This window comes from Pholis gunnellus (genome assembly GCF_910591455.1).
Source record: "Pholis gunnellus genome assembly, chromosome: 7".
Lineage (NCBI taxonomy): Eukaryota > Metazoa > Chordata > Actinopteri > Perciformes > Pholidae > Pholis > Pholis gunnellus.
Window position 1 is genome coordinate 11982610 of NC_136533.1, and position 22512 is coordinate 12005121.

At 42.0% G+C, this 22512-nt stretch overlaps 1 protein-coding gene across 1 annotated transcript in view; it reads left to right on the forward strand.

The window, feature by feature from the left end:
• Positions 1 to 22512, forward strand: part of tln2b (talin 2b) — a 75298-nt gene that overhangs the window by 25986 nt on the left and 26800 nt on the right. Inside the window, exons 2-21 of the mRNA XM_079163049.1 lie at positions 3123 to 3295; positions 3384 to 3481; positions 3669 to 3798; positions 4499 to 4654; positions 5101 to 5243; positions 10132 to 10259; positions 10569 to 10632; positions 10845 to 10949; positions 13133 to 13288; positions 13927 to 14028; positions 14112 to 14188; positions 15301 to 15484; positions 16205 to 16318; positions 16737 to 16845; positions 17382 to 17590; positions 17811 to 17909; positions 18489 to 18656; positions 18998 to 19292; positions 20604 to 20770; positions 21480 to 21608. Coding sequence (XP_079019175.1) covers positions 3160 to 3295; positions 3384 to 3481; positions 3669 to 3798; positions 4499 to 4654; positions 5101 to 5243; positions 10132 to 10259; positions 10569 to 10632; positions 10845 to 10949; positions 13133 to 13288; positions 13927 to 14028; positions 14112 to 14188; positions 15301 to 15484; positions 16205 to 16318; positions 16737 to 16845; positions 17382 to 17590; positions 17811 to 17909; positions 18489 to 18656; positions 18998 to 19292; positions 20604 to 20770; positions 21480 to 21608 — 2769 coding nt within the window. The 5' untranslated portion in view covers positions 3123 to 3159. The remainder of the gene's footprint in view (positions 1 to 3122; positions 3296 to 3383; positions 3482 to 3668; positions 3799 to 4498; positions 4655 to 5100; positions 5244 to 10131; positions 10260 to 10568; positions 10633 to 10844; positions 10950 to 13132; positions 13289 to 13926; positions 14029 to 14111; positions 14189 to 15300; positions 15485 to 16204; positions 16319 to 16736; positions 16846 to 17381; positions 17591 to 17810; positions 17910 to 18488; positions 18657 to 18997; positions 19293 to 20603; positions 20771 to 21479; positions 21609 to 22512) is intronic.

Consider the following 22512-nt stretch of genomic DNA (forward strand, 5'->3'; position numbering starts at 1 on the left):
CCCAAATGCTGCTGAAGCAGAAAGAGTCTACAAAGCCTTGTTTACCAGGGAATCATTACTGTTCCTCCTGTGGACTCAGTTTAATGGGCTGACCTTGACAATCCTGTAACAATGTGGGGGGATGGTTTAGATTAGGCATTTTGAGAATAATGAATTACAGTAGATGCACTATGAATTGTTATTAGTTGCAAGCACAAGTGTTTGCATTGTCTTCATGGATCTTGGTTTGTTTAGAGAACAGTATGAATTGTTTAAAGAGACAATAGTACCGTGACATCTGATTTGCAGCAGACAGTCTTGCATAGTATGGATGACACATACTGTTCTGTAATTGCAATATGTTTGTTTTTTACCATGAATATGTTCAAAGCAGATGTAAAGAGCTCGCATGTTTCACAGTTTGAAATCATGGCAGTGGCTCCAAGTAGCCCAGGCGTATCTCTTTCAGAAGAACAATTGGCTTTTGTTGTACTCTGCATGTCCTACATCTTGTCGTTCACACTGCATGTGAAACACACAAGCATTTACTCTGGTATTGATCAAATAAAAACCACACAGTTGAAGCACCCCTGTACAGCATTGTTTGCCTGGTGTCCTTGAAAGAATGTTATTCATTCTCATTCACACCCTGTTATGTTCTGGAAGGTCATTCTGCTTTGCATGCGTTGTTCTATTAGGAGCTTTTGGGAGACTGGTCCTGCTCAGGCCTGGGCCTCCACTGTTTAAGTAACCTCCTTGGTTGTTGTGTGACAGAGTGGTGCAGTGATTGCAGCAGTTGTTACTCTCGGGCTCTTAGAGCTGTATCCTCTCCAGATGGCTCCTGCCTCCCCTGGTCTCTATTGAATTGTCCCTGTTTGGCTGCTCTTTGCCCATTTTCATGTCTTAATATTTAGAGTAGTGGCAACTAATTCAAAGCAGGACTCTTTTCTGATGGACTAGGGATTGTCATAGGAGATAATGTTTTGAAATTACATTTTGTGGTCTACCTAGTGATCTAGAAAAGGTAATAAAATAGATAAGCCTCAACAGATATCGTATAAGGGATTTGTTTCTCATTGCTCCTCTCCCAGACGTCCATCCATGCTGTAACGCAGAGCTAATGAGGAGCTGGCTGCATTGGAGTGTTTGCACGAGGATCGTAGTGAAAAATGTGCTCTCACACTACTGTAAGCTCAGGGATTATCATTATCCTCTTGGGTTTCATCATGTGGTTTCTGCAGTGCTTACTCTCCGAAGTGACTGATGCTACTCACAACAGATACTAAAGTGACTGTTGCTTTAGCGGTAGTCCGACGGTAATCTTAAGCAAATATCCGTTGTCAGAGGTGATATTTGCTTTTTGGCACAGGCCGTCTGAAAATATTGCAAAACTTAAACAAAAATACAAACATTTTATTTTCACATTCTGTATTTTATTTTAGTGTGTGGGTGTTATCTGTGAGTCTATATTGTGAGCGCATATGTGGCCTGTCGGGTTGTCAGTCTTGGGTCTAAAGCTGCTTGTCTAAAAGGAAGTATCTGCGGAAGAGCTGGATGACAATAACTCGGTGGGGCTTCTCTGCAGGCCTGTCGAGGGGAGAGCTCATGCGGCGCCATTACGCCTTCTTCTTTGTGCTCGTCTTTCCCACTTTGTATGAGGAACAACTCAGGGAGTGATAGGGGGTATTGGAAAGGAACCCATGGCCACGATAGAGCCACAGTCACAGGTGGGCTCGGAAATGTACTTTTCAGATTTTCTCTGCTCTGACTCAAAAGAAGCCTGAGGATGAGCTGTGAATCCTGAGCACAAAAAAACTCTTTGTTTCCTAGTGCGGCTGAGAGCTGAATCGTGTCACTGGGAATACTTGAACTTTTGCCATGGAGAGAAATACAAAAAATCTTTTAGGGTTGAAGTAGAATTTGGAATACAGAAAAGCTGAAACGGTTTGTCGAGTAATTGATTAATTGATGCAGCTATTTTGATAATCAATTAATTTGTAATTTTCTTAACACAAAAATGAATTCCTTCCAGTTTCTCAAATGTGACTATATGCTGGTTTTCCAAGTCTTCTATGATATGTATATAAATATATTATAAAACATAAGTAATTTGGGTTTTGGAAAATTGTGAAGGGCATTTTTTTTTACCATATTCTGATATGTATGGACGATTATTCAATTAGAAGAGAATCTGTCTCTACTAATTAAATAATAAATGACAATGAAAGTAACCATTGGTTGCAGAGCTATAATATAGTACTGTGATATACAGTAGTTCAGTACTTGAGAAGTTGAATCCATGCAGATACACTCATCTCCTCAGAGATAGCTTGGAGAGCTTTGAATGTGTCACAGACTCATTTTTGTTCACAAAATAATGTAATAACTAGATTTTAGGTCTATAATGTGGTTAAGAATGAGGCAGAGAGCCCTCTGAGTATTGATGGCCCTATTTATCATGTTCATCCCTCCTCCTGTTGAAGCCAAGGTCAAAAAAGAGGAGAAACACTCTGCAGTATCAGTCTCTGTCCTTTTTTGCGCATATGAGTCTCAGAATATCTGAATTGATTCACCCTAATTGCAGTATGTGACAAAACACCCACTGGTTTGTCTCACAGTGAAGTCTGCTTCTGGGGGAGAGTGCGAGCCAGGAGAAGAGCGAATAATGATGCGGTGGCGGAAAGTCATTTTCTGTGTTTTGACTCGGCTCCCGTTATTGCTGACGATTAGAGAGATTTGCACAAATTTACCTTCTTCTGCTGAAAGGTTATGTCGCTCGCCCTGGTTCAGAAAACCTAGTACGCACACACCGCAATCAGGACGAGGCTCCCCGTGCACTTAACCCGTTAATATCAGCAGATCAGCAGGGAAGAATGAGTAGCTGCTGACGCAGGGGTACGGACTAACGCACACATTCAATTTCACAGGTCAGAATGTCCCCAAGAAGATAATTGTGATGATTTCTTCTGTGCTTTCTGGTGTTGTATTCTGAGTCTGGGAGTTCCGCTTTCCGCTTTGAGAGGACATTTTAATCATGCTTTGTTGATAACCATAACACAGGCCGTGTATTTGGGATTTTAGCCAGCACTATGACTTTACACACTCCGACACTTACATTATGTTTCTACTTGTGTATTTTCCAGGTGTGTGGGTCGGTGAGGCCATTAACTACCTACCAAGATGGTGGCTTTGTCACTAAAGATCTGTGTGCGCCAGTGCAATGTGGTGAAGACGATGCAGTTCGAACCGTCCACGCCTGTGTATGACGCCTGCAGGATCATCCGAGAGAGAGTCCCGGAAGCCCAGACAGGACAAGGTTGGTGGATGACTCAGAAAATGTAATTTACATAATCGAAATCTATATGCATTTACGTTTGCATGCCGTGTTTGACTTTGTGTTTCAGCGTCAGATTATGGCCTCTTCCTGTCTGACGATGACCCCAGGAAAGGAATCTGGCTCGAGTCTGGAAGAACCCTGGATTATTACATGATGCGAAATGGAGTAAGATTACGTCCTATAGTTTGGGGTGGAGAACCGTCAGTGTGACTTATCATCTCTTAAAGTGATTTACATTTTTTATGGTTAACCTGAGATATTTATGCCTCGCTGCTTGCTGGGAGCGAATGCAGTTTACTGCCGAGAACAGTCAGCGGGGTTTTGGATGTCATTGTGCTTCCTCTCTTCTCAGGATGTTCTGGAGTATAAGAAGAAACAAAGGCCGCAAAAGATCAAAATGCTGGACGGTGCAGTTAAAACCATCATGGTGGATGACTCAAAAACCGTCGGGGAGCTGCTCGTCACCATATGCAGTAGAATAGGTAAGTGATATTCTCCAAGTACTGTACTGCTAATATATGAATCTTGTCAAGCCGTCGTCCAATGCGTAAATTATTCATCTGTATTTTATTTTTAGTCCGAGTCATACCACTTAGCTTCATACTGAGCTGCATTATGTTACTGTGTTATTACATGCTATTGAATTCATATTTAAGCAGAAGCATTTGTTAAGTACTTTGTAGCATTCATGTACGCTTGATAAAGTCCTAATCACTTTTTGTTCAGAGCACGGTGGGCATGATTTATCAAGCTAAAACGAGCTTGTTTCTAATAAATGCTGAAGTGTTCCTCCTAAGGCCCAGAACATGCCATCCTTTCCTGTCACAGAGGTGTTCCCTAAGCTGTTTATTCCAATTATAATGGGCTGCCATCAAGCTCAATTGGGTGAGGAGGAGAGGGATGTGTGCCTGGCAGATAGCTTTATTGGAAAATGTTTGTTTGGAGTTGGTCTTTCTGCTTGGCTTCTCCTCCTCCTCGGCTCCCATTTTAGTTTTGCTGGCTCTGTGCCAGCGTTTCCTTCACGTCTGTTTCAAAGCATAGAGAAAGAGATAAAAAAAAAAAGAGAGAGAGAGTGCAAAAAGAATTGCAGAGGCACTTTCTCTATCGCGGCGCTGGTTATCATGCCAGTTTGAAGCATCTCCTCCTCTGAGAATTCCCTGGCTAACTTGTGCCCTTTTTCAGGAATCACCAACTATGAGGAGTACTCCCTCATTCAAGAGGTGACGGAGGACAAAAAGGAGGATGGAATGGGGACGCTGAAGAAAGACAGAACGCTGCAGCTTCGAGATGAGAGGAAGATGGAAAAGCTCAAAGCCAAACTCCACACGGATGATGAGTGTGAGTGTGAGCTCGCAAAAGCCTCCAAGCGTCGTCGATATCTTGATTGCATTCACGGCTGTTTCCTATTTTTGCATGCGTCAATCTGACTCAACACCGTCATCTGGACATGTGCTTTTTAATTTATTGCATGGACATATCAAAGTTTAATGGAATTACAACTGTTATCTTTAGCCCAGAGGACACCAATTATATGTTGAAGCATGCAACTGTATAAATCACATTTTAACTTTGAATGAAAACTAGCTTTCGTCTTTTCGCAGAAAAAGATTTTAATTTCCCTGAGATAAATTTGGTTGATTGTCTGTCGAAGCTGATTGGTTTCACGTTTCCAAACTGCCGAGTTAGTTTTACCATCAGTATTCTCCTCGAGTAAAATCTTTGTGAATTTAATGTCTATTAATTTCAGCGCGTGTGGTAACAGAGTGTGTGTATTGATTGGGCAGTGAACTGGCTGGACCACAGCAGGACGTTCAGAGAGCAGGGAGTGGAGGAAAGTGAGACTTTGCTGCTCAGGCGCAAGTTCTTCTATTCGGACCAGAATGTGGACTCGCGGGACCCAGTGCAGCTAAACCTGCTCTATGTTCAGGTAAAACAATTACAAACACTTCTATGCTGGTGCAGCAAAATAAAAATAACAAACGACAGAAGAGAGGGGATTAGCTACTGTACGCCCACATTTGTTTGCTGTTACAGCTCAACCTGAAAAATGAGACTCAAGCAGGCTACCATATGAATTACACTGCAATGTTTTGTTTTTGTTTTTGTGGTGGGGAGTTCCAGATAGAAAAGCTGCACTTTGTTTGAGTGCAGCAGAACCAGCTGTGTAAACACAACAATGACATATTCTCATTTTATAAAGATGATAATATGTGAACAATCTGTATATTTGTCACTACAGGAGACCCCTTTCACATTACTTACGAATTGCACTTATGCTCATTTGATCCATTGTTAATATAGAAATATTGATTAGTGCAGCTTTAAGTTCCTCTGGGATTCCCATAACATTAGTCTTTTTTACATTTACATAGCTCTCCATTGAAAGTAACACCAGTGCTGTTTGTATTGCCCATTGTTGGGCTCAAACCTTGAGATGGCCAGATGTTTTAATGTTGCTGGATGATCTTTAACATCATTCTATAGTTCTTTATGTGTTGGCAAGCTCAACAAGATTTATCATGTTACTTACCAGCTTAAGGTTGGATAATCATCCTAATTGATTTATTTTGTATCAGCTTATTCCAACTCTTCAGCTCACAATGTTTGGACTGAAATATTCAAACATGTTTTTATGGCTCCACTTTCCTTCACATTGAAGTATTCTAGATGTCTTGTGCATTTCCCCAATATCCAGTCTGACATATTTGGTGCCCTTAGAAACTTTACAAACCCCACTGCAACTTTAAATACCGTGGGTTTAACAATGACTTTCCACTGACTGACCAACCAGTGATTCAGTGGGGCTGAGGCGGTTATAGCTATTATAGTATAATAGTTGTTCATAAGGTCCAGGGGTTTTCGGAGGCAGTGAGTCATATCAGTATCTAAACACTTCCTGTTTGCGGATTTGTCCAACATGCAGCATTCATCTAGCTGGAGAGAGATATATTCGGCATTCGGAGTTTTGTGTGGTTGAGGCGGTGTGTGTTTAATAAATAAGTGGCTTTCTCTCTCTCTCTCTCTCTCTCTGTCTCTATCTGTGAGTGTGTTGGTTTAACCAGTTTGTTAAAGCCCTGCTGGCACCGGAGGGGTTCCTTGATGGGGGTCAGCTGAGTCCGGTATTGCACTAGTCAGGTTTTGCTCACTGCATGCATCACTGCATGCACATTAACCCCTCCTGGAAACAGCATCCTTGCTCGCTCTCCCTCACAAAATCTCTGCAAAAACTGCACTCACTTAGATATATATATATATATATATATATATATATACCAGGTCTTAAATGTGTGTAGTCGTAGGAATTTGACTCTCTTCATCTTTTCGATCCCTGCTGCGTTCCTGAATATGTTCATAAAAGGCATCCAGCCGCCCACCCTCCCTGCTTGCTCCTGCTGCTCTCCTCCCTTCTATCTGTCTGTTTCTGTTTTTGCCTCTATTTTTCTTACCCTCCGTTTCCTTCCCTTCCAGCTCGCCTGTCTCCACTCCCTCTCCATCTCCCACTCATTCTGACATAATCGCACACGTCCCCACCCTGTTACCCTAGGACACATCACAGCGCGGTGCATATCATGCTCTCCGCTCAACACAGACTCATATTTCCTTTCACAATAACAACCCCGCCCCTTGCCCCCGCCTCCTTTTTGCCTCTCCGTTACCCTTCCCCATCTATCTTTTTCCCTCTCAATCTCTCCCTGACACACACACACTCGGATTGTTACACAGGCAGATCACAGAGACTCTTCACATGGCACTGCTCTAATTTGTCTCTGTGTTAAAAAGGCCAAACAGAGCCAGAAGAGGGATCTTTAGCAGAGTGGAACATACCCCAGGCTTGTCTTCCACTTCTTGTCTTCTTTTTTTTACACAGCTTTTTACTTCCTCATTCAGAATTCCTGTAATTCTCAGAAACTCAGCAGGATTGAGTAATTGAATTCAGATTGTGTGGATGATGACATTACTGCTGGCTTTCCTTTTGACAAAGCATCCCTGCGATTCAGCGATGATGTCAAATGTTTATTAATGATTTGAGGCTTTCATGATTTCAAACCCACCCACACACACACACAGACACACACACACACACACACACACACACACACACACACATACACGTAATGGAAGCTCTGCCAGTAACAGACTAATCTCCTTTACTACTCGGCCACTCCCTTTCTGTCATGTATTTGTGCTAAGACCAGGATAAACCTCTGTAGCAATAGCATCCCCCTGTGTATCCTGCTCTTTTGCTTTTGCTCTGGATCACTTTAGTTGATTCTGAAAGCATACTATTTATACCGTGAGATAGTCCAAAGCAGGGACGGATGAAGAACTTGTCTTCAAAATAATATGTATCCTGTTGCCTCCTGACATTTCATCATGTTTTCTTCCATCGATAGTTCTGTAAGAGCTTGTGAAGCATTTTTGCTTTATTGGACATGTGAGAAAATAAACGAACTAACGGTCGGATTTGAACCAGGCCAGTCCAGGTACAGAACTGTAGCTTAATGGGTCCCCAGGATGCCCACGAACCATCTCTCATTTAGGATTTGTCTCCAGAATACAACTGTGTTGTTTAGCTCATCGAGCTGTTAAATATTCCTTTACTCACTGATTTATACCATCCTGATTGAGCACTGTGTGCATTTAGTTGCTTTAGTGTATCCCTACGTCAGCATTTATTTTGAAAGCTGCATTATACTCTGTGTGCTGAGCCATGGTGGACAAGTCGACCTCAGTGTTGTAGCCTCGGGCTGTATGTGTCACAGCCTCCGATGTCTTGTGCTTCACTTCCACTCGTGCAGCTCCAAAATGTCCCTAAAACCGGCGCCTGTATCGCTTTCCATATCCGCTCTGAGAAAAGTCACGGCCGGTCCTCACTGTCTTATCTGTTAATAATCATGGCGGAATAATCTGCCCAGTCATTTGACCAAATAGAGAGACATGCACCTGTAAGTTGTCTGCTTCATCTGCTTCATCTCCAGCCAATAATTCATTCAATGTTGATCTTAAACTTTACTGTATGTGGCAATGCCAAACTGGATGATATTGTCTTAATCTTATCCAGGTTTTGATCATATGGGAAAGGCTTTGCTCCACATGTGTCCTGTTTGCATTAGCTGATTGGCCTCAGCTGTTTCATTCATACTTCACTGTCGCCAGCTCATTCACAGCTGTGTGGTTATCACCTGACTGGCAACTTCCAATCATATTCAGCAGGTGTCCAGGGCTGCCACCATAAAATGACACTTCTCACTTTACTCTGCTGATACACTCCTACTCCACTATAGTGTTCTTCCTGTCACCATTTCCTTCACGTAGGTGGAATATGACATTCATATGGAACGTAGATGGACTGGTTGTTTACCTCCTTATTCATACTTCTGAACAGGCTAGAGTCCAGGCTGATGGTCGTCTGTGTGTCAAACCGTCATTTCCGGACCTGAATGACGCAGCAATTTAGGATGAGTCCTCTTTGGTTTCTGACTGCTTGGCCACTGTTGCATTTTTTTAATCGGTGCTCCAGCAAGCCCATCTGAATTACTCAAAACCAGGAAAGGCATGACCTGGTTTCTGAAACCATATTTACATATGCAAATGCTTAACTACGATACTCCAAAAGCATGATAATAACATACTAGTGTGCATATTAGTATCTACAGCAGCTGTGCTGTGCTCTACTTTTCTGTGCATCTGTGGAACAGATTGTAAAGTTAATACAAACCCTCACTGAGGCTATTGCAAACAAAATAATTTTTTTTATTGTTTTTTAACCAATCTGTGCCAAGCAGCAAAACCAAATTGAAAATGTCAAATTTTACATTGACTTCTTAGCATCATACGTTACAGTAATGCCGTCTAGTGAACAGTAGCAGAGTGAATGGCATGTGTGAGGGCACATTTTAGAGTGTCTTCTTGTGTTCAGTAAGAGCTTACTGTATGTACTCCACTGTGAATTGCACTGGGGAAAGGACTTGATTGTGAGTGGAGGAGATTGTTGTCCTCATTACAGCAGTAAGCTGCCGCTTAGTTTTTCATTGATGTAATAGGACGTAAGAATGAGCCGAGTCCACGCTGTGCACTGATATGCTAATGCTAAAAATCACTGATGGAGTCTCTCTCGCTGGCATTGAGCTCTTGCAGTCATTAATTTTGCAGCAGAGAACTAGAAAGAGGGAGTGAGAGAAGAGCTGACTGCCCCCTGGAGAACACAGCACACACTGGCAACCATTTGACTGATGTCGAGAAAGGTTTCTCCCTTTCCATTTACCTAAATGGGGAAGATAATGTCGACAGCCTGGCTGAAAAGCATTGAAAAACAAGTGATGTCCCTGGAGCACCAAACAAGACACTGTTCTTTTTTGCTCGGTGGAAAAGAAATCCAGTCATTAGATCTCTTTACATCATATTGAGGGTCCTTCTGTAATGCAGATGGGATATTGTGAAAAACTGATACATTTCTGTGATGTGTTTTCTTTTTTTAATAACATTTAATGGGCTGTGATGACAAATTGTCAGAGCTGTTACATTTGAAAGCCAACAGAGTGGCTTTTATTGTCACAAACAAATCTTATTTGGCTCCCCTGCGTGGATGAGTCTCAGTGATGATGTCCCTGCTCTAGAAATACACTTAGTCATTCACTTAGAAGACATCCTCGCTGAAGCCACAGTGCATTCAAAGCACACAATGATGTGCTCATTATGGAGCTCTGGTGGATGAATTTTGGATAATTCCCAGGCCTTTGTAGTATCCTTTTCCTGGATGTGTGTTTTTGCCTCTCACTTACTCCCCCCTCCCTCTCTCATCATGTCTCCTTCAGGCTAGGGATGATATATTGAATGGATCCCACCCTGTCTCCTTTGATAAAGCCTGTGAGTTCGCAGGCATCCAGGCTCAGATCCAGTTTGGACCCCACGTGGAGCACAAACACAAGCCCGGATTCCTGGAGTAAGCTTTCCTTATCAAAAAGATGCATTAACACCAACATTCACAGTAACTCTGTACAGCATGTTGCACTTTTAGATGTCCATTTCACAGCTGTGCACACACAGTGGTTATCTCCTGCTTCAGTACAGGCCGTTGCTTCAGGGATTTCCTCCAGTGGAAAGCTCAGGGATGATGTCAGCTGTTACAAATGTTTTCTGATATGTAGGCAGTAGGGCAAGAATGACCTCATATGTGAAGGTATGTTAACAGAAAAGGAAATGTCTGTAGCTCAAAAGAGTAACCATTAAAAAATGTAATTTATCTCTGTAGCCTGAAGGAGTTCCTACCGAAAGAGTACATCAAGCAGAGAGGGTCCGAGAAGAAAATATTCCAAGTATGTACATTACATTGCTGGAATGTTGCATTTAAAAACAAAGAAAATGTGTTTGAAACTGTGTGCGGCCCCTGGGAATTACACTAACTTGTTCTATGTTTAGGTATAAATTAACAAAATACAAAACATGTAGATCACATAACGTAACACATAACATATTAAATGATCAGTCAATGGAGGAGGTGGAGATGTGACTTGTATTGTTTGTCCAGGATCATAAAAACTGTGGAGAGATGTCGGAGATTGAGGCAAAAGTGAAGTATGTGAAGCTCGCCAGGTCCCTGCTGACATATGGAGTGTCCTTCTTCCTGGTGAAGGTAAGAGCTAAAACCATGCTTCTTTACCCCAGTAAAGAGGTCATTGGATTTATAAGCGCAGCAGACAGTATGCTCACCTTCCCACTAAAAGAATCCCATTAAAGATGAATTACATCTTGCATCTTATTCTCCGATCATCATCATTAGCTATGGTGACAAGTTTATTGCATGAGATCTAGAAGTGCAGCTCAAAAGAAGCTAGTCGAGGTAGACCCAGGTAGACCAAACTTATTTGGAAGAGAAAACAAAGGGGAATGGTAAAAGCAAACATCCATTGGTTGTTGTAAAAGTCCATCAAAGTTTACAGACAGGCTTCCTGGTTCAGCTTTGACCTACCATGCTTGTTTTACCTCCGTAAAAAAGTGGTAGATAAACGGTGAGTGTGATATTCTGGCCGCTTGTGTTTCCTGCTTCGTTTAACTTTGTTGCAGTAAAGAGCCACATTTGCAGGGCTCAGCAGTTAACTTGCAGTACTTAAAGAGCAATGTTATTATAACTGATATAAATGAGGGCTGATGATACGAAAATAAAACCGGGGTTTCCCTTTAGTAATTACTGAGCAATACAAATGTATAGATGCATCTGGTTATAGAAAACAGGCGCATAATGCTGCTGTACTAATAAGAGGCAGCTGTGATTTGAAAGCTTGCTCTGATATGCTCTGTGCTGTCAAACGGGTATGAAAGCTTGTTGAAAACAACACAAAACCCCATTATCACAACCAATCGCAGGCCCCAGAGTGGAAGCTTGTGCGTTTGCAGTTCAGCAGCACACTCTGTGCTGTGAAATACTTGTGACAATAGCAATTCTGTTCTGTTCTGGTTTGGCGAACACAAAAGTGGAATGGAAGTGCAGCATGCGAATGGGATGAAGTCGCACCAGCAGATATTTTAAAAAGCTCTCTGACAGCAGCCCATTTGGTTACGAAACTTGCAGGAAAGAGGGGAAAAGAGGAAGCGTGCAGTTGTCTGCTGGGTTCTTAATGGACGATAAATGGAATGTTTGGCCTTCAAGTTAAAGCTGACTGCAGGGTTCAGATTATCTTTGTGCGTGAGTGCGCGTATGGAAGAGTGCGTGTGCATCAACGTGGACGAGCGCTGTCTGCGTTCGATGAGGAGATGTAGTGATGGAGATTTCAAGACTGTTAAATAATTCACTCCAGCTGCACTCTGCTCTTGATGCGAGCAGAGGCAAAAGCACAGACCTGGCTTTGTAGAAGCACATCTGAGAGTTTATTGTAACCTTCTATTTCTCATCTGTCAGTCTTTTAATCACTGCAGGTTCTAGGTAGGCAAGCCCTCTATAGCTGTAATCTTCACACATATGGAAGAACTGTACATTGAAGTAATTGAGCATGTATATGTGTGTGTTTGTAGGCCTGTACAATATAAAACCTCCCACTTCTATTGTGTTTTCTTGCAGATTTTCCCCAACAATAATCAAGGTCAATCTATTTAAAATAATATAATACCTTAGCTGCCCACTTCAGATTAGAAAATGTAACTTCCTGCTTGAAATCAGCCTTGACAATTGTGACGTTCAAGTAACATAACCTAAAACAATGGAAGTTTTTAATAAATCTATGTTCGAAGATATCATGAATACTGGGATAATGTTATCTGTCCTTGTGTTTAAGAGCCCTGAACCTAGAAGCCGCTCTATTATTGGCCTTTGTGAGGTTCTCAGAGATCTCAGTGATAAAAAAGAAAACAACGAAAAACAATAGGCTGTGGACATAAAATGCACGTATTTTGAACTCCCCCGCCTCTACAAACCGATAATTTTTGTGTAGTCCTCTGAACCCCTGGAGGGGAGCCAAGTGTAGGCTCAGTCTCTGAAGTGAGCTGTAATAGATTTTCAGTGGGCAGAGGGTGGAGGACACCGTAGCTTCTGAGGCAGAGAGCTTGTGGAAGCACCATGCTGTTGTGCTGACAGTGACTAAACCCCGAGGAGACCCTGCTCAATAAAGCAGCAGTTAAACAAGGCCGAACTCTGCTGGGTCAGTTCACAGCTGCCCTTCTCCTCCTCCAATCGGGGCTGTAAGCCACGGACACGGCGTGTATTACGACAGCACAAACAGAATGGCACAAACGTTTTTTTTTTGCGTTCGCACCTTGAATGAATCATCTGTGTAGGTGTGAAGCACCGACGTAAACGTTGTCTCATGTTGTCCTATCTGACAGGAAAAGATGAAGGGTAAAAATAAGCTTGTCCCGCGGCTGCTGGGGATAACCAAAGAGTCAGTGATGCGAGTGGATGAGAAGACGAAGGATGTGGTGCAGGATTGGCCTCTGACAACAGTCAAGAGATGGGCTGCCTCCCCCAAGAGCTTCACCCTGGTACTGTGCGACTACCTGCATGAGGTTCTCAGCATTACTCACAGATGTTGTATACTCCTTATCCTATGCACATATTCAGTTATTCTGTGAACAGCTTGATTTACAAGGCTCTGCATCCCATTTTCATCTTTTCCCCAGTTTTCATTTCCCAATACAAACAGCATCCTAAAAATTGTTGAGGCCTTAGACTTCAATATTGAATGTTTTCACTATGCTAGCCAGCTATTTCATCTCAGTTAACAATAGATGCCTGGGGAAGAATGTGCAGAATATAGATGTATTATTTAACTGAAAGCTTTTTAAATTTTCTTTTTCAGCTGCTGGAAACAGGACTGTCTCTTTTTCTCCCTTATTGGAAAGGAGCGCTCCATTTAAAGATTAATAGATTATGCAAATTTGAAAAAACTACTCTACGGTATATTTGCCAACATTGATTTAAACTGAAAATATTCACCCTAGCGTTTCTGTAGAATGCTTTGAAGTTAAAAGTTGGGGAATCACTACATGTCATTTCTAATCAGGTCTTTGGAGAAATAGGATGGGCCATAGAAGCTGATTAGGTATAGAATGTTTTAGCAATGCCAGATAGATGTTAAAATATGAATCTGAATCTCTGCTGTCTTTAACTCATTACAAAGGATTTCGGAGAGTACCAGGAGAGTTACTACTCTGTCCAGACTACAGAGGGAGAGCAGATATCCCAACTTATTGCTGGATACATTGACATCATTCTTAAGAAGGCAAGTAATAACACATTTTTGATATTAGACATACATTCAGTCGATATCGTTGACTGTGATGTCTGTTGCTCTTCTTTCTGCAGAAGCAGAGTAAGGATCGTTTTGGCCTTGAGGGAGATGAGGAATCCACCATGCTGGAGGAATCGGTGTCCCCTAAGAAGTGAGTATTGCTCGTGTATTATCAAGGAGGATGTTGACCATTCTTATTCAACAAACACAAGCCTAGTTATTCTTCATGAAGCTAAACCTCACTGGTTTTATTTGTGCACGTGATTACATTCCTGCCAGCAGTACCCCCAAGAGAGGTAATGTTAGAATTAAACACAAAAAAAGCACTTTATATATATTTAAAAAACACTAACACTGTTCTCAATATTCAAAAATATAATTTGCTAAATTGCTTCCTTGTAGATTTTTGTTTGTGCAGACCTAAACACAAAACCTGCCTCAGGCTCGAGACACAACATGATCATCTTATTTCACAAAGAAAAAAAACGCATCATTCAGAAGTTAAGATATCACGCAGGTAAAGAAATCACCTCGTTGGAAGCAGTTTTATTCATTAATTTATATCTCCCAGTTGGATGCCATCTCTCCTGATTTCCCTGTGTAGCTTGGTAAATGACGGAAATGAATGTGATGCTGATGGACCAGGGCTCTATCACACAGAGCTTGGGAATTTGTTGTCACTGGAAATCCACATGGCTCTTAGAGAAACCACTCTCTGGCAGAATGGGGCATCATATTCCTGCTGCTTATGGGCCAATTGACTCGTGTTGTGGTTCTCAGCACAAAAACATAATTGCTGCCTCTCAAAACAAGCCATAATTAACCAATGGAGTCAGGAGCATCTGTTGAACTGGGCAGGAAAACTGATTTTTTTTTCCGTACAATATTTTTTTTCTGACAATGTTTACTCACCTTGTGAACAGTTTTTAGTGGGATAATTATTTTAATTATAATTTTGTAATTTTCCTCATCTTAATTAGAAACAGTTGTGTTACCATCTGTGACAATTATCCGCAATTATCCGCATACACTCACAAGTAACACAAAGCATAATGTTACTCTAATGCAACACTTCTATAGACTTACAAACAATGCAGTGTTTCATCTTACTGTATATTACTGATCTTTCCACAACACACATGCTTTCACATGATTTAGATCCTCAGGTCCTTAGGTTGGACTGCATCCTGTGCATGTATGTTAAATATACATACATACTGAAATAGTGTTATCATTGAAATCTCTCTTTTCTTCCTGTTCAAGGTCCACAATTTTGCAGCAGCAGTTCAATCGAGTGGGCCGTGTGGAGCATGGCTCAGTAGCACTTCCAGGTATAATCCGGTCTGGGTCTATTGGCGGCCCTGACACCTTCAATATGGGTACCATGCCCTCGGCCCAGCAGCAAATCACCACGGGGCAGATGCACAGAGGACACATGCCCCCGCTGGTGAGTAAGAGCATTTGCACTTGCAAGCAAACATGGCGTCCTGGACAAATGTCCTATTCCCCTGTTGTCACCATATTTTGACATGAAATGGAACCATCCAACTTTGGGCCAGTCTCCGTAATTAAAATTAAAACCCCAAAAACCGAATCGAAGGAATGAGAAAATGGTGTAGCACCGCTGCTGTGCTTAGTTCTATAATTTTATCAGAACACAGTGTCGAGGTACATTATGTAAATCTGCAGAGTTTGAAATATTTGAAATACTGATTTTAGCACTACTGTTTTTTACCGAGTTAGTTAATTTAACACTATTCTATTTCATTGTATATACTGTGCATTCTTGTTATTTTATTATTTTATCTTCTTATATAATATGTCCTACTCTGTTATTTTAGTGTATATACTGTGCATTTTTTTATATCCTTGCTGCTGTAACACACAAATTTCCCCCTGGGGATGAATAAAGTATCCATCCATCCATATTGCTTGTGGTCCCTACTGTCAACAATGAACAACAATGAACAATATGAGGAGGGCTAAGAGCGAGATAGGGAATGAAACATATCTCTATTCACATTAAAAGCCCATCTGTGTTTATAGACATTAGATTGCAAGACCGAGAGTTTCACAGATTTTCCGAAACATAGTACAATACATATTGTGAATTTAGATTGCTTTTGTCATTTACTCTCTGTGTGTCTCTGTTGCTTGTTGTTGCCAGAGTCTGGCCCAGCAGGCCCTGATGGGGACCATAAACAGCAGTATGCAGGCTGTGCAGCAGGCTCAGGCAGACCTGGGTTATGTAGATAATCTGCCTCCACTGGGCCATGATTTGGTAAGTCTCCCTCCCACTTACTACTCAGTTTTATTCTACAGTAGATGCAGCATGGATAGATATACCGTAGTACTCCTCCTTTACAGCATCATTTTCAGAAACCCCTAGAGTTCCACTTTTCTAAAACTCACACTGAATGTGTGCTTACTGATGTTGCAGCCTCTGGTTTTCAAAGCAAAGACAGATTAGAAAGAATTAAGCATTTGCATCACATCAAAGTCCATCATATTTCTCCAATATAATTAGGATACCACACTGACTGTAAATATAGAGGCTGCATTTAATGCTTGAGTGTTTCCAAAGCCGTAGGTGTTGTACAACCCTAGTCCTTTAATCCTACATGAGAAAGTTTATTTCAGCTGAAAATCACCCACTGTGATGAAAGCCAATAGCTCTTCTTTTCCTCCTCCCCCGAAAGGCATCCAGGGTTTGGGTTCAGAACAAAGTGGATGAATCCAAACATGAAATCCACTCTCAGGTTGATGCCATCACCGCTGGAACAGCATCTGTGGTCAATCTCACTGCAGGTGAGTGCCCAGGAGAATACTAAACAGCTTCAGTATTCATCATCCGCTCCAGAATTCTGTTTTATGATGTCTGCGCTGGACAATATTGTGAAAATAAAGTTTTATTGTGTGAATCAATAGCATTTCCAATTTTTCCCCTGATTTCTACTACTGATAACTCTTGAACTGATGCTCAACTTACTGGCAGTGTCTGTTTCTGCTCACCGTGTCGCTTGGCACGGTGCCAGTCAAGTTCCTGCCAGTCTATTGTAGGGTTTTAATCTTACCTCGCCATCTGTTTGGTTGCACTTATACACCCTCCACTCGCTAATACAAATGTTTGTCCTCTTCACGGCCACTTGCTTCATCAACGTGCTCATCACTGTGGAACCATCTCAAATGGGCACTAATTATGACACTGACACTGATGTGTGTGTTATAGCATACGACACGCACGCTGCCCCATGGATTGGCTAAATCAATGTGGCAGCAGCACAACAAATTGAGATGCACAGCAGACGTGTAGTTTGTAATGATGACTGCTCCAACGTTCACAGGTGAGCCCACAGAAACCGACTACACGGCGGTGGGCTGCGCCATCACCACCATCTCCTCCAACCTCACGGAAATGTCCAAGGGAGTCAAGCTGCTTGCGGCACTAATGGACGATGAGGTGGGCAGCGGACACAAGCTCATGGGCGCTGCCAGGATGCTGGCAGGAGCTGTGTCGGATCTGCTCCGCTCCGTTGAGCCTGCGGCCGCTGAGGTGAGGCGCCCGCTGATGATTGTACTGACTTGGACTTCGCTTTAAATCCTGGTAGCCACAAAGCCACAAACTGTGTTTGCTCTGCATGTTATGATTTGTATCAGTGTCCCAGTGACGATGAAGGTATTCTGGGATCATTTTTGATCCAGACGTCTGGTTTAGATAATTCATGGAGAATTCAAGCCAGAGTAATGGATGTGGTGATGTCATTCTCCCACAGCCCAGACAGACGGTGCTGACTGCTGCAGGAAGCATCGGACAGGCCAGCGGGGACCTGCTCCGTCACATGGGGGAGGGCGAGACCGACGAGAAGTTCCAGGTTGGACGCCACCCACTCACTGTTCCTATGACACTGCCGGCCAAACAGGAAGACACACACATAACCTCAGGCCCCCATTAAAAATGGCAATACACACTGAAGTAATCGCCTCAGACTTTATTATTAGACTAGTTACTTCATGTGAAGTTTATAACAAAGTGTCAAAGGTAGAGTTTTTAGTAGTAAAACGACAATACAGTATCTCAGACATCCGTTAACACAAGGTCATCTGTAGTCTTCGAGATCTGCCTCATTTATGCATTTACACTGAAATGTATTCACCTGCCACATACACGTCTTTTGCCTTCTCATGGCCTTGATACCACTTGTGACCAAATTGCTTTGCTGTATAATAAATTTAATTTATTATACACCTCCTAAAATACATACTCACTATCTGCCTCTTGCTTAAGGTATTTTTACTGTTACACTATTGTTATTCTTCTCGCATTAGATGGCCAATATTCACACAATTTCACCAAAATGAGTTAAAAACATTTGCACTCTCCTGGTCCCTTCCCTCACATGTATCGCAGCTGTAGTGTCTTTCAGTGAAGGACATTGATTAATATGTTGCAGGACACCCTGATGAATCTGGCCAAAGCAGTGGCCAATGCAGCTGCTATGTTAGTCCTGAAGGCCAAAAACGTGGCCCAGGTGGCCGAGGACACCATATTGCAGAACCGGGTGATCGCAGCTGCCACTCAGTGTGCCCTGTCCACCTCACAGCTGGTTGCCTGCACCAAGGTACTGATTTAAAACTTGTTCATCTCAGTAGCCAAGTAGGTAAAGGACACACCAAAAGGCAGGAAATCATCAAAGTAAAGTATGACACTGGCCATTGCAACTTTTTTACAGTTTACTATGAAGATGTGCAGCGTTGAATGTTCAAATTCAACAGGTCTTTGTGCCATATCTTAAACAAAATAAGTGACTTATTTATCAGAAGTGACTGAATAACGATTTACCTTTTCATTTTCTAAAGGCCTGAATTCTTGTGCGTTACTGTGACAGTTTGTCTAATATCATAATAGTCATAACTCTCGTAATTATCCTCAGTTCCTGCTTAACGACTGTTTATGGTGCAGGTGGTGAGCCCAACCATCAGCTCCCCAGTGTGTCAGGAGCAGCTTGTCGAGGCCGGAAAGCTGGTGGACCGCTCCGTGGAAACCTGCGTCAAGGCTTGCCGCTCGGCCAGCGACGACGGCGAGCTGCTGAAGCAAGTCGGGGCAGCAGCCGGGGTGGTGAGCCAGGCCCTCAGCGACCTGCTGCAGCACGTCCGCCACTACGCCAGCTGTGGAGAGCCCATCGGACGTTACGACCAGGCCACAGACACGATCATGAATGTGACAGAAAACATTTTCACTTCTATGGGTGATGCTGGTGAGTACAAAAAGAAGTGCTCTAGGCTAGAGAATGTTATGGGTAATGTCCAGTTCAAAAGGCTTTGTATTAAAGTTGTTTTTCTCTTCAGTTTTCTCACAAGGATTTACAGTAAAACAAAAAAAAAAGAAAAAAAGTGATCAGGTGATCTTTAATAAGTAGGATTACCTGCTTTCACTTAACATGTTGTCATGTGTTTTGGGTGCAGAAGAGGGCCTTCAGATATTGTTTGCATTTGTGTCCATGTTAAGTGGCCTAAAGATCCTGTGAAACGTTGTCGAAGCTCAGGATATTTGTTATGGTTCGAACCATGAGGCTGAAGAAATTCCAAACCCAGCCAATTCTCAAGGGGTTGTAAGAAACATGTCATCCAAAACCACTACAGAGCTCTCAATCTGGTCTCAATCAGCATCAGGGAGGCTTTGAAACTTCAGAAGAAACACATGAGGAGGGGCATTTTTGGAGGGACAAACTTTTGACTTTCTATAAATCAACATGAAGAAAACAATGTGGCAAAAGATCAACATTCAGTGATGAGAGATGCTATTCTACAGATAGTGTATTGGATGATTTCCAAAGCCATTGGCTGTAGGTTGTATGGAACCTAGATGTCTTGTCTTTTCTCACAGACTTCTCTGGGTGAGTTATTTCGAGCTGGAGGAAACAGTTTTTTATAGCAGATGTGTGGGGAGATGTTACATATATTGCAAAGACTCTGATTTCTGTGAGAGAGGATGACTCACCTTCAGCTACTTATAAAAGTTAATGAAGCAGTGATTGTGACATTTACAGAAATGTCTTAGTGACGCACAATGGTTGGGTGACATGACAATATAAACCATAAGATATTATTAATTTGTCAACTGTCAGACAATCCATTTCCGTTTCTTCTTAAAATGGGTGTCCTTTTAATATATCTGGTTGTATTACGCTCAGTGTACAGGATTTTTGCATCAATTACACGCATGGTGTATCTTCAAATTTGTATTGGGAGTCGCCTGATTAGTCAAAAATAGACATTTCCACTGGTCATTTTATCTCTGCAGCCTCAACTGAATATCCAGAAAATATATTAGCTAAATGAATGATGACAACTCTGAAATGTAAACATTAGTTTCAAAAAGTTCTGGCACTCGAAATAGATACAAATCTCAAACAATCTGCACAACAAACAGGATTCATGGAAAAACATCAAATCAGCTTTGCGGCAAAAACTGAATTTCATCTGTAATGTGGGCTTGTATTTGTGCTGCTATCCTAGTTGTGCGGTGTATCTGCCCTTATGTACTCACTTACTGTATGTGTGAACAGGTGAGATGGTGCGTCAGGCTAGGGTGTTAGCCCAGGCCACCTCCGACTTGGTCAATGCCATGAGATCTGATGCAGAGGCAGAAGTTGATGTTGACAACTCCAAGAAACTGCTGGCTGCAGCCAAACTTTTGGCTGATGCCACAGCTCGGATGGTGGAGGCAGCTAAGGTAACAGTGTTTAACTAGTAATGCAATTTACTTAAATACCTCAAGTTAAAAATCAAATGTTTCTGCTTTCTGTCACTATAAGATTATCTTTTCTTTAGTTTGATTGGTGCTTTATACGTAATACAGAAGAGTTGATAGTTGGTTTAACCCTGTTACATCAGTATGATCCACAACTGTTGACATTGTGCATTTTATTCTCTTTTTCTCTTTTTTTAATAAGGAGGGTGTTCTTGCATGTCTAATGTCATATACTGAATGCATGATAAGATGAACTTAGCTAACTTGCTTTCATTTGATAGAATACTAATGTTGGCATTACTGTATGCACTACTTTAGCTACCAGCATCATTTCACATTCAAAATAAAAGGGTCCAGTATCAGTGGCTCTTAATAAGCCCCTGGCACTGTCGAGCAGGATGCTATCAGTGTGAAATACCCAGACAATCGAAATGCTGCCTATGGCACAATAGATGTTTTTGATCTGCGACATATTAATAACTATATCGCTGCCATTTTCAAAGAGGAAGTGGCAATCTGGCACTGACGGTTTCCTTGGAAACTGCCAGAAGCAGACAGAGCTAAATGCCTATTTGCATCTATTGCACAATGATGTTAACCACAGTTGTTAAACTTTCATTGCTGAGGTCTGAATAACTATTGTTGTATGCTGTATTATACGTGTCATTGTCATGTGTGTATGTGCTCTTAGGGGGCGGCTGCTTACCCAGAGAATGAGGACCAGCAGCAGAGGCTTCGAGAGGCAGCTGAAGGGCTTCGTGTAGCCACTAATGCTGCAGCTCAGAACGCGATAAAGAAAAAACTGGTCAACAGGCTGGAGGTGAGTCAACGAGTTCTCATCTTGATTGAAACAAAACACTGCTCCTTGCTTCTCCATACCGACAAAGATGTCATATAAATATCTCTTTCCCCCATTTATTCATCTCTTCAGTACAAAGATATTGGAAATAAATGGAGAGTTTATACATTAAGCTAATGGAAAAATATGCCAATACCGATAATGAAATCCCGGTACAAATGTGGCCCATTTAGTATATTTGTCTGCACTTTTTCTCTTTTCCCATCGCAATGAGCTATAAATCCCATTAGTGATGTCCCCCCCGAGAGCACCCAATGTTCAATTTCCTAGGCACATAAACTATGCATTACCCAGGGCTGCTATCAGACATATATCTCAGTCTGCCTCCTTGCATCAGATGGTCACAGTAATGGTGCTAATGGTCACCTCAATCAAGCAAATGTGTGAGCCATTGAATACTAAAGTGTCAGTAATCTGCAAGTGTGCATGTAACAATTATCATAGTCACCCCTTAAGACCCCATTAAACTTACCTGTTGTCTCCTGACAGACTTTCATCCAGCTGCTGTGCAGATGTGCACATGCTTTAGGTAGAAAATGTTACTCCTACCTAGCATGTCAGTTCTACATGCAGTTCAGTCTTGTTTCTTTTTTTTCTGTCAGTATAATGGTATCATGTGTTCTGGCTCTCTTTTATCCTCCTTGCCTCCTCATCGACTCAACAAGGAATGTCTTCTCCCCCTGCTTTCAATCTTGTCATCACTTCAAAGCTAGTCTTGTGTCTATGAATTAATGTGAGCTAAGCAATGTGTTTTCAGTGCTTTAGTTTTGGAAGCATTGCAAGGGGAAAGAAGAGCTGAACATCCCATGAAATAAAGATTGAGCACTGCAATCCCACCCATTTCTCTCTAATAATACTGCACAGA